At 44.4% G+C, this 13,486-nt stretch overlaps 1 protein-coding gene across 1 annotated transcript in view; it reads left to right on the forward strand.

Moving 5' to 3' along the window:
* Positions 1–13,486, forward strand: part of TENM4 (teneurin transmembrane protein 4) — a 403,492-nt gene that overhangs the window by 245,115 nt on the left and 144,891 nt on the right. Inside the window, 3 exon segments of the mRNA XM_063092724.1 lie at positions 4,823–4,924; positions 6,877–7,071; positions 12,327–12,527. Of these exon segments, the coding sequence (XP_062948794.1) occupies positions 4,823–4,924; positions 6,877–7,071; positions 12,327–12,527 (498 nt within the window).

Here is a 13,486-nt window from a genome sequence, read left to right on the forward strand (position 1 = left end):
ATATTTTGTTCGACATCCAGAGAACACACCAACTCACAACATATGTGCAGAGAATGAACTAAAGAAACATTTCAACTCTACATTCCAATATTGATGGAAGGAAAAACAAATTCCTGGAAATCAAATTTCCTACCAGGGCCCACTGCTGTGATAGAAAAACAAAGGCTGGGGGAAAAGGCCCCTGTTTTCCAATATATTATACACCAATTATGAAAATCAGTTACACATAGGCAGCTGAATTTTTAAGTCAGATGCAAGCAGATCTAAAGGCACACCTTCTGCTAAGTGAAGGCAGCTGCAGTGTGGATGTGAGCAAAGCAGGAGGGGCTGTAGGGGAAAGAAATTCACCAAACACTAATTGGGAACATACAATGTATTTATGCAGTAAAGTTCACACCTCTCCCAAGCCAATGAATGTCACTTCTGCACTAGAGTTTAGCATAGAGAAATCTGGTCAATGGAGACTAATTTGTGGGATCCTAAGTGGACCCCAAGTTGTTGAAATTCCTCCAAGTGGAAGAAAAACTATCTACATAAACATTTCATCAAGAGAAAATATTCTCCAAGTGTCTCCCTTCCATTTCCTTGTTGCCATCTTAAAACCACTTTCTGTCTCCTAAAACTTCTTCCTTCTCTGACGCCAACAGCCTGGGGCAAGCTTTGTAGCAAAAAAAAAGCCTCTGTCAGATTTAGCAACCGATATTATATCAGTCCCAGAAAATATACTTTCCTCTCTTTTTCATTATGAAGGCTTTTTGGCAGATGATAAGCAGGTTTGTATCTTGCAGACTTCATAAATCAGAATTTAGAAAATGTGTAACTCTTATTTGCAGTTGATCCTATTAAAAATGCAACCGGTAATTATAGTGATTTTATTAGGAGACATATTTTATACCATTGGGTTTGAAAAGGACTGAACCATAAAATTTTAGATCTGGGAGGGATCTCTGAGATCATCTTGTTGAATTCCTTCAGTGATAGCAACAAATGTTTATTGAGACTCCTCTCTGTATTAGATACTAGGGCAAATACTTAAAAGAATAAACTCAGTTTATTTTTTTAATTTATTTTATTTTATTATTACACAATGTAAACTTTTTTTGTGAATAAACTCGGTTTCTGTTCTCAAGGAGTTCACAGTCAACAAAGTAGACTATATTGTACTTTAGTAGAGATGAGGGGAAAAGAGTCCTGGAGTAACTTTGATACTGGAGGAAGGGTCTCGGTGGTTTATTAGTCAGCCTCAGTCCATTCCCATCCTCTCACCAGGTTCTTGACTCCACCACAGGACAGAATTAGAAAAGAGTAGAAAGTGAAAACAGGTTTAATGTAACAAATAATTGAAATACAGACTTCACAGAGAAGGTGCTGTCTAGCTCCAGAGACTGAGCAGGGCCCACACCAAGTTTAATACAAAAGTAAGAAATACACATTCACAGACAAAGTGCAGGGGGGCTCCAGAGTGAACAGCAGCCTGCTAAAGGCAGGTTTGATACAAAAAGTAAGAAATACACACTCCACAGGCAGAGTGCAGGCTGGCCCCAGAGGGAGTGAGCAACAGTCCCACCTTCTGCTGGGATTCTACTTTTATAGTTTGGCTATTTAATACATATTCATGCTATCTAATGAATAATCAACTAAGGGGTGGTTCCCAGTTATGTAACATAGTCTTGCACATGCTCAGTTGGTCTCTTTTTAGGACATGTACATTGATCAGATTCTATCACATGCACTGAACATTTTCAAGAATATTCTGCGCTCTCTAGCACCTCTAGAGGAAGCTCATTCAAAGGATAAATTCCACTTTACTGAGCATGCTTGGCTATTATAGTTATATAACCCCTACTGAACATGCCCAGCCACTGGATTTGCATTAGTTGGCCCCCTGGGGTCTCAATTTCCCCATGTTGGTGCTGAAAATAGGTCCAATAAGCAACAGTAACTGTCCTCTTCGGGAGGTCCTAAAGGAGGGTCCTGAGACCTTAGGGAGTGGCTTGAAACTCAGAGGCGTGTCCTGAAACCTGAAACCGAGCACCTCCTAGCTCAACTTAGCCTGTTTAGGATGTTTAGAAAGGCTTCTCAGAGGAGACAGCATTTGAACTAGATTTGAAAGAAGGAGTAGGAGTTGCCAAGTAGGGACATATGGGAGGAGCAAGTGCAATGATAAGGAAACAGGTACAGAAAGATCAAGTGACATGGCCAAGGGTCCACAGCCATTCAGTGGCAGAACAAGACCTAGAAGGCAGAACTTCTGCCTTTCTGTCCTGTATTCATGCAGATGGAACCATCCCTACAATTGTACAACTAGCCAATAGCTTAAAATGAAAATCTTGCCTTAAACTTTACTCAAAATCCTTATTATTAAAAAAATTTTCAAAATGAACTTCCTAAAATGATTCTTCATAAAAACAGTGTTTAGGAAGCCACTATTTATAGAAAGACCTTAGGAACATGGATTCTTTGAGGCGATGCCAATGGAGAGCAGAGAAACTCAGGGTCTAGGCCTATGAGCCTCACTCTGCTGGGACCCAGACCGCTTTGCCTGAAAGTGGCCACGTGTTGGATTAGACCCTCTTGTTCTTAACTCTGTGTTAATGTAAAACAGTGCTTGTGTTAGCAGAGAGACAGAATCAAGTCAATGGAATTTCCCACTCGCAAATGGAACCACACATTGGACCATTCTTCCAAACTTTTAAAATAACTTCCAATTTGATACTGGAAGACTTTGTGGAAAGACCTTTCTTGGATGTGTTCCGTGCCATAAATGTAGCCACCTCCTCTTATACATCACCAAGCCATTCTCCAAGCCCACCTCCTCCTAGAAGCCTTCTCTCCGCTGATTTTGCCCCATTCCAGCTGCCATTATAGTATCCTTAGGTGTTTTGCTGCATTTAAGTCTTGATGCCTTTGTCTGGATGCCTTTTCTTCACAGTTGATCTCTTAATTAATTATACACTCACAGAATTTTAGAATACGAAGCAGTCCCAGGGAATCATTTCTGCCATCACCTTCATTTCACATATGAGGAAGGCGAGGCCCAGAGAGGGGAAGGAAATTTCTTTAGGTCGCACAGCATGGTACCAGAAGAATGGATCCTGAAACCCAGTTTCTTTACCCCCAGGAAGAGCTTTTTCTATGCCTCATGCTCCTGCCCAGGTGACAGTTCACTGATTATCTTGTTCTAGTTAGGCTGCAAATTCCTTATAGACAAGGCTTGTGTCTTTTATAGTAACATCTCATTTAACAGAGACCTTAATCTTGGCTTTATGACTTAAAGTTATGAGCTAAGGCAACAGGTTGAATCCTTAACCTGTTCACCTTACTAAGCTTTTCTTCTACTTTCAAGTCTAACTCTACTAACTCACTCTGTGACCTTGGGCAAGTCACTGCCCTTCCTCTGGGTCTCAGTTTCCTTCTCTATTAAATGAGAGTAATGGACTGGATGGTCTCTAGGATCCCTTCAAGCTCTAAAAGTTCTAGAATTTTCCACCCTCCACTGGGTCCTTTGCTGCTTGAGGATTGGCCTCACTGTCCCACAGATCTGCCTTGTTCATTCCCTGACTTCTGCTGTAAAATAAGTTCCTTCAAAGCCGGATAGCATGATATCATGGAAGAAGACTGGGTTTGGAGTCAAAGGTCTGGGATTCAAATCCTGCCTCCATGATTTAGTATCTGTGATCTCCAGTAAGCCACTTCATCTCTCTCAGATACCGCTCTCTCTCTATCTCTCTCTCTCACTCTCTTTTTCAGTAAAATGGGAATAAAAATACTTGCTTGTAAGATTTGGTGACACTGAAATGAGATAAATTTTGTGGAAATACATGACACAAAGAAGGCGTTCAGTATATCATTGTTTCTTTGCTTTAGTCCATATCCAGCATTGAGAAATAAGCTATTCCAAATAAACAGATTTCCTAGGTAACAGGTTTACTAACTGGAGCTACAAAACATTGCCTAATTTTTTATTAAAATCTTTCTGAAATTGATTCTGTATTTCCAGGACACGTCATACAGAGTATATACCAAAGGTATTTGGAGGAATTAGAGAAAGTAAGATCCCTGCAAAAAGTGGGCATGATCACAGATTCTGGGGATACAGGTAGAGCAAAGAGAAGAGGAAAGAAAATTTCTATGCTTTTGCAAAGAGCTTGGATTTTTTCATCTCAGCACATGGGGAACCATTGAAGGGTTTTAAGCAGGAGAGTAATAGGATCAGATTTGTTTCAAAGAGATCACTCAGGCTGCTTGGTGGTGGATAAATCAGGGTGGGGATCAAGAGAGAAAGCTGAAAGGCCAGCCACAGGCTGTCGTAGCAGCCCCAGTGAGAGATGGTGGAGACCTGGACAGGTATATGAAAAATCAGAGGTGGGAAAAGTCAGATTTGCAAATACCCAGTAGCTTTATGAAAAACAAATAAGTGGAATATCAGCCCATTATGAGAAAAATGTAAAACCCACGAAAGTGTAAAGAAAACTACAAGAATCACCCCATAACTCATCACCCAAAGATAACCCCTGTGAACCACTGCTTTCTCTCAACGTTTTCTAACTGAAGAATTTCTAATGCATTTGCAGGTACAAATTTGATTTATAAAAATTTTGGTTCGGGCAGACATTTTCCAGAACACAGCTCCCAATGTCAATTGAGCTGTGTCTCAGTAAGGGTAAAAATAACCTATAATTTTAATTCTATTGGTTCATTTCAGTGACTGGGCCAGAATAGCTCAAATATTGGGTCTTAGTTAACCTGAGGCTGGTTCCAGGGCTCTCTGCTTGGGTAGAGAAGTTTCTGCTTTCAGCTCTGCTTCTCTTTTCTCCCCCAGAATCGGTGGATAACTGCCCCAGCAACTGCTATGGCAACGGCGACTGCGTCTCTGGGATCTGCCGCTGCTTCCTAGGTTTCCTGGGCCCCGACTGCGGCAGAGGTAAGAACCATGTGCAGGGGCTCTCCACTTCCTTTCCGCACATCCCTCGGGCTGCTCAGGTTCCACTTCTCAGAGCAAGTGCAGAATTCCGGGCCACCTCATGACACTCTCAAGAAGGAGGGAACTGTTCTTCAGAAGCCCTTCGAGGGAGGTCAGCAGGCAGAGCTGTGGCCTTGTCAACTGTGGGTATCCACACGTGGATGATTGGGGAGGTCAGGAAGGGAGGCTTTTTACAGGGCAGCCACAGTGAATTGAGTGTCTGTTGCCGGGCAGGTGGAGTGGCAGCGGGGTCCTTTTAAAAAGTTGATTTCCTCGTAGAGAGTGACCAGCCCTTGCCAAGCATCTTTGATTCAGACTAGTGTGATTTCTCTGTGGCTGTGGATGGAGGCGTGAGGAGCTGCTCTGTTACTGCCACCTGATAGCGTAGACAGAACCTCGGCTAAGCCCACCAAGCGGAGGGGCTTGGGAGGCTCGGCTGCTCTTCTCCACACATGACGCTAATGCTGTGTGATACCGAGGCACATAGTGGTGCTAGTGATGGCTAGTGAGATCATTTAAAAGGCTGCCCATGTGCTTTTTGACCTTCATGTTTATCCTGGAAGAACTAACAAGGAAAATGCCAAAGGAGATCTGTAGCCCTAAGAATTCAACACTCTCCTTGGGAAACTAAAGAAGCCCCTTCTTTTGGTTTTCCCACCTCTTCACTCATTCAGCAGCCAGGTGTTTCTTGCCCATTTATTTAGTTCCTGTGGGCACTGGGATTACAACACTGAGTAAGACACAGTTCTGGGAGCTCTTGGTCTGGTCTGGGAGACAGACAAGCACCTGTAATAAGTGAAGCATGCCGTGACAAGGCTAAATGCAAGAAGTTTCTGTCAGAGTACAAGGGAGGACTGTCTCAGCTTGGAGGGGATGAGGATCAGGAAAGCTTCCCAGATGAGGTGACATTGGACTCGAGTCCTGAGATTTGACAAGTTAGTTGTTCATGAATGGAAGGCAGAGGTGGCTTTCCAGATGGAGAGAATAATGCCCTGCAAATACTGTGCCATGATACTGCTTTGGGGATTCTGCTTATTCTTCCTAACGTGAAATAGATTCAGTTTGAAGCAACAAAGCACAGTGATTACCTGCTGAGTGTTGTAGAAAGGAAAGAAGGCAGGTGGGGGTTGGAGGAAGGTGGTGCAGAGAGAGGAGATGAGTCATTCTTTCTAACGAGAATTACTGTCTCATCCCATATGCACTTAAAGTTAAGAGTCATGTATAAAACAGCCTTATTGTATCTCAGTAAGACTGGTAAGTACTTACAGCATAATGCAATATAATTTATTTTTATATAGTGTCCTTCATAGAGATGATCGCAAAACCCTTTACGCCAAGAGGCAGAGGGGAAAAATAATACTTTAAAGAGCCAAGTTGGGCTCAGCTCTCCTCTTAAGGGGGCAGTGATGTACAGGCTGGAGTGGAGGCCTGAACGGCAAGGAGAGCTGAGATTTGCTGGATTAAAGCTGACAGTAAGTGGTGCTGCAGACAGGTGTGGGGAGGTGAAAGTGGAGTGCTATTAGAAGGAGGATGCTGGAGGAAGAATTTGGGGTAGGCAGGAGGCCCAGCACTGTCTTTTCCAGTGAGGCCACGGAACAGACTGAAGCTTCCTCTCCAAGGCTCCTGGCAGCCACTGTACCGCCTCAGCATACAAAGGGGTGGGGGAGAGCAGCATTCGGTGGGCACAGGCTCTGCCAGGCCCTGCACTGCACATCCTCACCTGCAATTCCAGATGTGTTTAAACTGGAATGAAATAAAACCGGAGAAGCAGACACATGGGCACACATGGGTATTTGTGGCAAAGCAATTAAGGCTATTGGTCAAGCCAGACAGGCCAAGGGGAGAAAGAGACAAAGGCAGCTGGGGTGTGCTGGAGGCTGATTCATGCCAGGCTTCCGGTGCTGTCTCCTCAGCCTCCTGCCCTGTGCTCTGTAGCGGGAATGGCCAGTACATGAAGGGCAGGTGCCTGTGCCATAGCGGATGGAAGGGCGCTGAGTGCGACGTGCCCACCAGCCAGTGCATCGACGTGGCCTGCAGCAACCATGGCACCTGCATCATGGGGACCTGCATCTGCAACCCGGGCTACAAGGGCGAGAGCTGTGAGGAAGGTAAGACTCATGGGCAGCAGCTCCAGCTCCTTCCTCTGAGATAGAGGCCAGTGCACAGTGCCAACAGGGCAGCCAGGGAGCAAGGCAGTCTCCTGTGACCCCACCAGCAACAGCAATTTATCTAAGGGAAGGGGTTGAGAACTGTTGTTTATTGAGTACTTACCATCTACAAGGCTCTGTGCTAGGAGTCTCATGTCATTTAATGTCAGACCCCATCAGGGAGTAGTCATCTCCTCTTAATAGTTGAGGAAACTGAGACCCAGAGAGTCAAATGACTTGCCCAAGGCCACACAGCTATGGCAGAGCTGGGTTTGAGGCCTGTTTTTCTGGCTCCATAGCCCAAGTTCTTTCCACTCCCCTCTAAGTGTGTCTGCTCGTCTTCTATCTCCATTGCTGACATCTGATTCTAGTATAGACCTCCAAACTCTGCCTTCCATTATCACACTCATGTGTGTTTGTTCGTGTGTGTGGCTCTTCGGTGCTGATAAGCATTTCTCTCCCCTTCATAAAGTAAATAAATGGCTGTGTAGATTGAGGCTAGAAAGTGACAGGCTGATTTAACAGTAACATCTGTCCTTTCCTGGAGAATCTAACCAGGTAAGATAAATGAGTATCTATTTTACACGTGAAGAAGCTGAGACCCAGGAAGGGCAGTGACATACCCGATGGCCATAGAGCTGACTAATGGCAGGGCTGGGATTCATCCCAGGTCTTCTCTCTTTAAATCCAGTCCTCTTCCTTCTTGACTGTGTGGGGTTTCCAGATGGGAGAAAGAGCCTCATTCACAAGCAATATAAAGTAGCTTTTTATAAGCGCACGCTCTGGAATCAGATGCAGGTTGGAGTCCTGGCTCCACTGCTAACTAGCCTCAGTTCCTTCATCTATAAAATGGGAGGGCCACTGTGAGGACTGAATTAAATGACCCTTGTAAAGCACCTAGTGTAGTGTCTGACACATAGCAAACACCCCATAAATGTGAGCTCTTAAACGTTATTAGTATTATTCTGGGGACACTTGAAGCACATTTCTGTTTCATCCCACTCACTGCATCCAAGGTCTTTTCAAATGGATGGACTTTGCCATCTGCACCCAATGGACGATGCTGTGCGCTCATGGTGACCACACGTTCTCCACCATCTAGCACCCTGGCACTTTCCCCAGTGGGTGGAAAAGGCTCCAAGGAGAGCTGACCTTCTAAACCCATTTGGTATTTAACAGAGAGCCTCCTCCCAAGGCACCATTTTCTCTAAAAAGGGAGAGAAAATGCTAATAGGCCCATTTTCAAAGAATGGGGCACAAGAAGGGATTAGTGTCTGAAAAGCATCCCCTCTCTGAGACAAGCTGCGTGTAAAGCCCAGGCTTGGCTGGGGTCCTGACTCAGACCTGTTAACTTTGATGGGGATTACTCTGGGCTGTCTGAGGGAACAGGAGCGCCAGTCGCTGGCACAAAGGAATTTGGCTTTTCTTATGCAGAGAATGGTGACCTGCATCTGCTTTCCTTTCTCATTTTAGTCACTTGAAGTGAAGACCCAGAGAAGGGAAGAGAAACAAAGAGGAGATTCCTCTAGAAACTGTCCCACCCATGTCATGCAGAAGAGGGGGATTGTCCTTTCCCAGATAAGCCGGGGCTGGACTGTGCCCCAGAGCTGCAGAGTTATTTACAAAGAAAGAAAAACTGTTGTTTAGAACTTTGATTTACATTATCTGTTTGAAAAGAAATGTTTTTACTCCTCCTTTCTTTTCTGAGGCAGGCCATCTGGTGCTGATTCCTTTTATTACTTCTGTTTCTCTAGTGGAGCGTCATTGCACAGTCCTTGTGTTTGTACTGGGGTTTTCTTGGGGCCTTCGTCCTCCTCCCGCCTCTCCCCCCTCCCCCCTCAGCTCTGTGCTAACGGGTTTCACTGTGTTTATAAAACATCAGCTAACAAGCTTACTTTTTTCTCTCTCTTCCTTCTTCTGAAGTTTACTGCCCCATATTTTTTAAAGCTTGAACTGAGCCAGTAGGATGTTGGAGGGAGACGGGGGAGGGGCAGGAAAGAACACACTTAGACGTTTTGCAGTGAAAAGTGAGACACTGTGTTTTGGGTCTTGAAGAGTGTCTAATAGCTTGTGTGGTCACTGAAGCATGGAACATTTGGGGGAAAGGGTTGTGTTTGCAGCCCGCTCATGCAAGCCTCGTCATTTCATTAATGGACTAAGCTTCTGCCAGAAATTTTGGCTTGAGTTGCAAGCTCTGCAAAGGGAAAAAACATATAACTGTTTGGCAAGTCTTCTAAGAAGGAACTAAGTTGGACTGTTTTCTAAACTCAGTTCAGCCCACCTCCCTGACAACTTCTTCCCTCCTTCATCACAGTGCCCTCCACCCCAGGCCGGCTGCTCTCTCCATGTTACACACCACTCCCTGGAAAATAACTGTTGTTCATGAAGCTATCCTACTGTGATGGAAAGACGGCAACTTTGATTACATCCCAGGGTTCCTGCCACCCCAGAGGCCCCAAACAGGGAGGGCAGATCTAGAGTCTACCTACAACCTCTTTGGCAGAGCATCACTGTGGCATAGACAATGGTCCTAGGTTTAGGATCAGTAGAGCTCAGGACAAAGTCTTCCCAGCAGGAATCTCAGCCAGTTTAGCCTAGGTGTCCTGAAGCTGCCTTTCCTCCCGAGATGCAGTCCTCTTTTGAATTTCCCTCCCACTGCATGCTCCCTTTGCCCAGTCTACCATCAGAAGCAAAGACGAATTGCCTGGCGGTAGCCTCTCATCAGTTTCTTCTGATTCTTGTTCTCTGCCTGGACCATCTGCTGAGAGAATGGGATGCACTTTGCTGGTTCCGGGGTCTCTATTAGACTTATTATGTCTGAGGAAGAACCGGACTGTGGCACCAAGAGCTTCTTGCTAAACTTGGCAGCCTCTCAGCCCGCTGGCTGACAGTGGAGATTTATATGTTTGACCTTCAGGGTGCCTTGGAACTCTCAGAGGCAGCTTCAACCCAAAACTGGGGTCCAGGCACTCACAGAAAGGGAAATACTCAAGAAAGAATTGCTGAGTTGTTTCCTGTCAAATTGGAAAGCTCTCTAGATCTAGGGAATTATCATAGTAGCCTAATGGGCTAGAATCATCCTTCTGAGGTTCTGAGATCTGAGGCAGGTCACAAGAATTTATCACTATTATTATTTTCATTATTTTTACTTACCAGGAACTCTAACAGGGCATGGTTTAACGATTTTTAAATAATGTCCAGAGACTACAGAAGAAATTCTTTGCCTTCATTTGGCTTTATTAATTCCCCACATTGCCCTTATTTCTTTTCTTGTTTTGTTTTGTTTTGATTTCTATTTTTAAACCACTTTAGGTATTTATGTAAGGATATATGAATGCATGTATTTTTGAACCAGTAAGATTGTAAGAGGAAATAGCAAGAGGCCTATACCAGGAAAGAGTAACTCAAATTAAAATTTCTCTACTTAATACTGTGTGATCTTGGGCAAGTTATTTAACCTCTCTGTGCTTCAGTTTTCTCATCTGTAAAATGAGGATAATAGTAATAGCTACCTTATACATATGTTGTTAGGATTAAATGAAACAATGTATATAAAATGCTTAATAGCAAAATATGGCATAGAAAAGGGAATAAATTAATGCTAATTATTGTTGTTGTGATCATTACTATGTTTTTAGCAGATGGTCACTCCTGGCACCTGATCTTCATATTTATCATTTAGGTCATTAAGTTCAATTACTTTAAAAACCTAAATAGTAAAACCTAAATAGTGAAAACCTAAATAGAGCTGTTTTAATAATCTAGTCTTCAAAATAAACGTTCCCAGAATGTTGTGCTTTGTAAGTCTCTGCCCATTTGTGTCTGTGACTCACATACTGAGGGTGGGTTTCCCAGTCTTTTGTGCAAAAGTCAAATATACTGGATTATAAAATATATTTAATGAACAAATTAGAAAGATGTCTGAATTATAAGTAAGTTTTGACCACGGTTTGCCCAAGTCATGCTACTGAATGCCCTGATAGGATGGAAAAATAACTTCTTTGCAGCAATTTACAGTTTATACAGTCCTTTCAAATCCTCAATGTCATTTGGTCCTCAGCAATCTGAGAGGTAGGTATTTTTACCATACCTGCTTTATAGATGGGAACCTGACAGCAGGCATGTAATTTGCCCATGGTTTTAGAACTAGTACAGCTTGTCCCTTGACCCTTGAACCTAGGTCCTTAGAGGCCAAATGCTGCATTCTTTCCTCAGAGCATAGGGCTTCCTCATGAGCTCTTGTAAGGCGGATCCTGGCTGCCCTCACTGCCGTGCCATCAACACTCTTGTTCCAAGGGCTGCATGTTGGGCCCCACCAGGACAGCAATGTCCCCTCACCATTACAAAAAGAATAGAATCCCCTACCTCCTAACAACTTTCTGGTAGAGTAGAGAATATGAACTAACCTCCTTTGCCAGTTCTGTCTTTTCTCCTTTCCCTCTTTCTGGATTGTTCTCTTGAGACCACTTTGACCTTGGGCCCTAGGAGCCCTGCCAGGGCTGCTGGGCTGTGAGCACAGCTGTGCAGCTCACCACCACGTGAGGAGAAGCTGTGCAAAGTCAGCACATATAATTTTTAACAGTCATTGAAGTGTTTGCCCTCGGGAAAGTAAAGTTTGAAAGTTCATATAACTCACAAGAATTTGGGGAAGACGATGACATCTAATGGAATTGAATTGCTAAATAAATTCTCATTTAAATCAAGGAATCTATTTTAGTTTCACACTCACATAAATGAAACTGCATTGTTAAGAGGTAAACAACAAAAATTTGTTCTGTGAAGATTACTGAGCACCTCCTATGTGCTGGGCATTGTTCTAGAAGGAAGAAATACGGAAGTGAACAAAACACAGTCTTGTCCTCTAGCACTGCAGTTATTCCAGACATAGTAGGCACTGGGGGCTATGCTGATGCTTGATGTACATTTCTGACTCTGTTCATCACACAAACCAAGAGGTAGGAATTTATATCCACATTTTACAGGTGAGGAAGCTGAAGCTCACAGAGGCAAACAGTCCCTGGGCAGAGCTGGGAACCCAGGTCCACCATTTGCTAAAGCACCGCTCTTCACCATACCCAGTGGCCTCTCCACAGGAAGTCTGTGTCCTACTACCAGTGTGCAGAGGTCCTCAACGAGGAAGTTTAGTAGTTTGCTTAAAGATGCCTCACCTTTGCTGGTCAGATGCTCACCTGTGCTCTCTTTCCTTCGTGTCACAGTGGACTGCATGGATCCCACATGTTCAGGCCGTGGCGTCTGTGTGAGAGGCGAGTGCCACTGCTCTGTGGGATGGGGAGGCACCAACTGTGAGACACCCAGGGCCACGTGCCTGGACCAGTGTTCGGGCCATGGAACTTTCCTCCCAGACACCGGCCTTTGCAGCTGTGACCCAAGCTGGACTGGACATGACTGTTCTATAGGTAAATGCGGGGAGAAGAAGGGCACAGCGTGGGTGGAGGGGGGAGGCTTCCCCTGTCACATGTTAACTATTCGTTCAGTCCTGATCCGTGACATGACCCTGCCTCAATCCCATAGCAGCGGATTCCTCTTGTCTCTGAATGCTTTCTTCTTTTCCTGAATTCTAGCCTGTAACACCTCTGCTCTTGGGTGGAGAAAAGATTCAAAAATTACCTCCTCATGTCATTCCTTCCATAGTGGTGGCCTTGAGATTCTAAACGTTGCCTCAGAACAATGTTACTTACAATTATAGATGTGTTTCACTGAAACCTTGTCTCTCACGTTAAGACGTTATCCCCACAGGCAAGGCCACAGGGAAGGTGTTCCTAGTGAAGTCTGTGGGGCTGGGGCTTTACAGTATGCGTGAGCCAGGTTGAAGTCCAAGCTCAATGTAGTATTGAGGGCTCTCTGGGATCTAGCCCCCACCTGCCTTTCTGGTGAGATGCTCTACTAGATGGTAAGCTCCATGAGGGTAGCAAACATGTCTCATTCTTCTCTACAGCCCCAGGACTCTGCTTAGGCCTGCCCCCCAGCAGCTGCTTAATAAATATTGATGAGTGTGAGTGGATGAACATGGTTGAATGTGTTCTTGATTGTGGTGTCTGGTTCACTACAGGGTCTATACATATAAAGTTCAGAGGATAACTATGTTCATTTCCTCCTGTTTGCAAGCACTTTATGCTTTAGAGACCCTCTCAAAGTAAGGATGACAGGAGAACATGTGAGAACCACCTCATACAATATGGGTATGTAGTGGGTTATGTTCACATCTACTATCTCATATCTCATTTAAACTACACAAAGACCCTCTGAGAAAGGTGTCATCACCCCTGTTTCGCCAGCTTCATGACACTTTAGTCAGTGAATACCTATTGAGCACCTACAGTATATTAGGCACTCTTCTAAATCAGAGGGGTACAGA

The sequence above is a fragment of the Cynocephalus volans genome, chromosome 4 (genome assembly GCF_027409185.1).
Source record: "Cynocephalus volans isolate mCynVol1 chromosome 4, mCynVol1.pri, whole genome shotgun sequence".
NCBI lineage: Eukaryota > Metazoa > Chordata > Mammalia > Dermoptera > Cynocephalidae > Cynocephalus > Cynocephalus volans.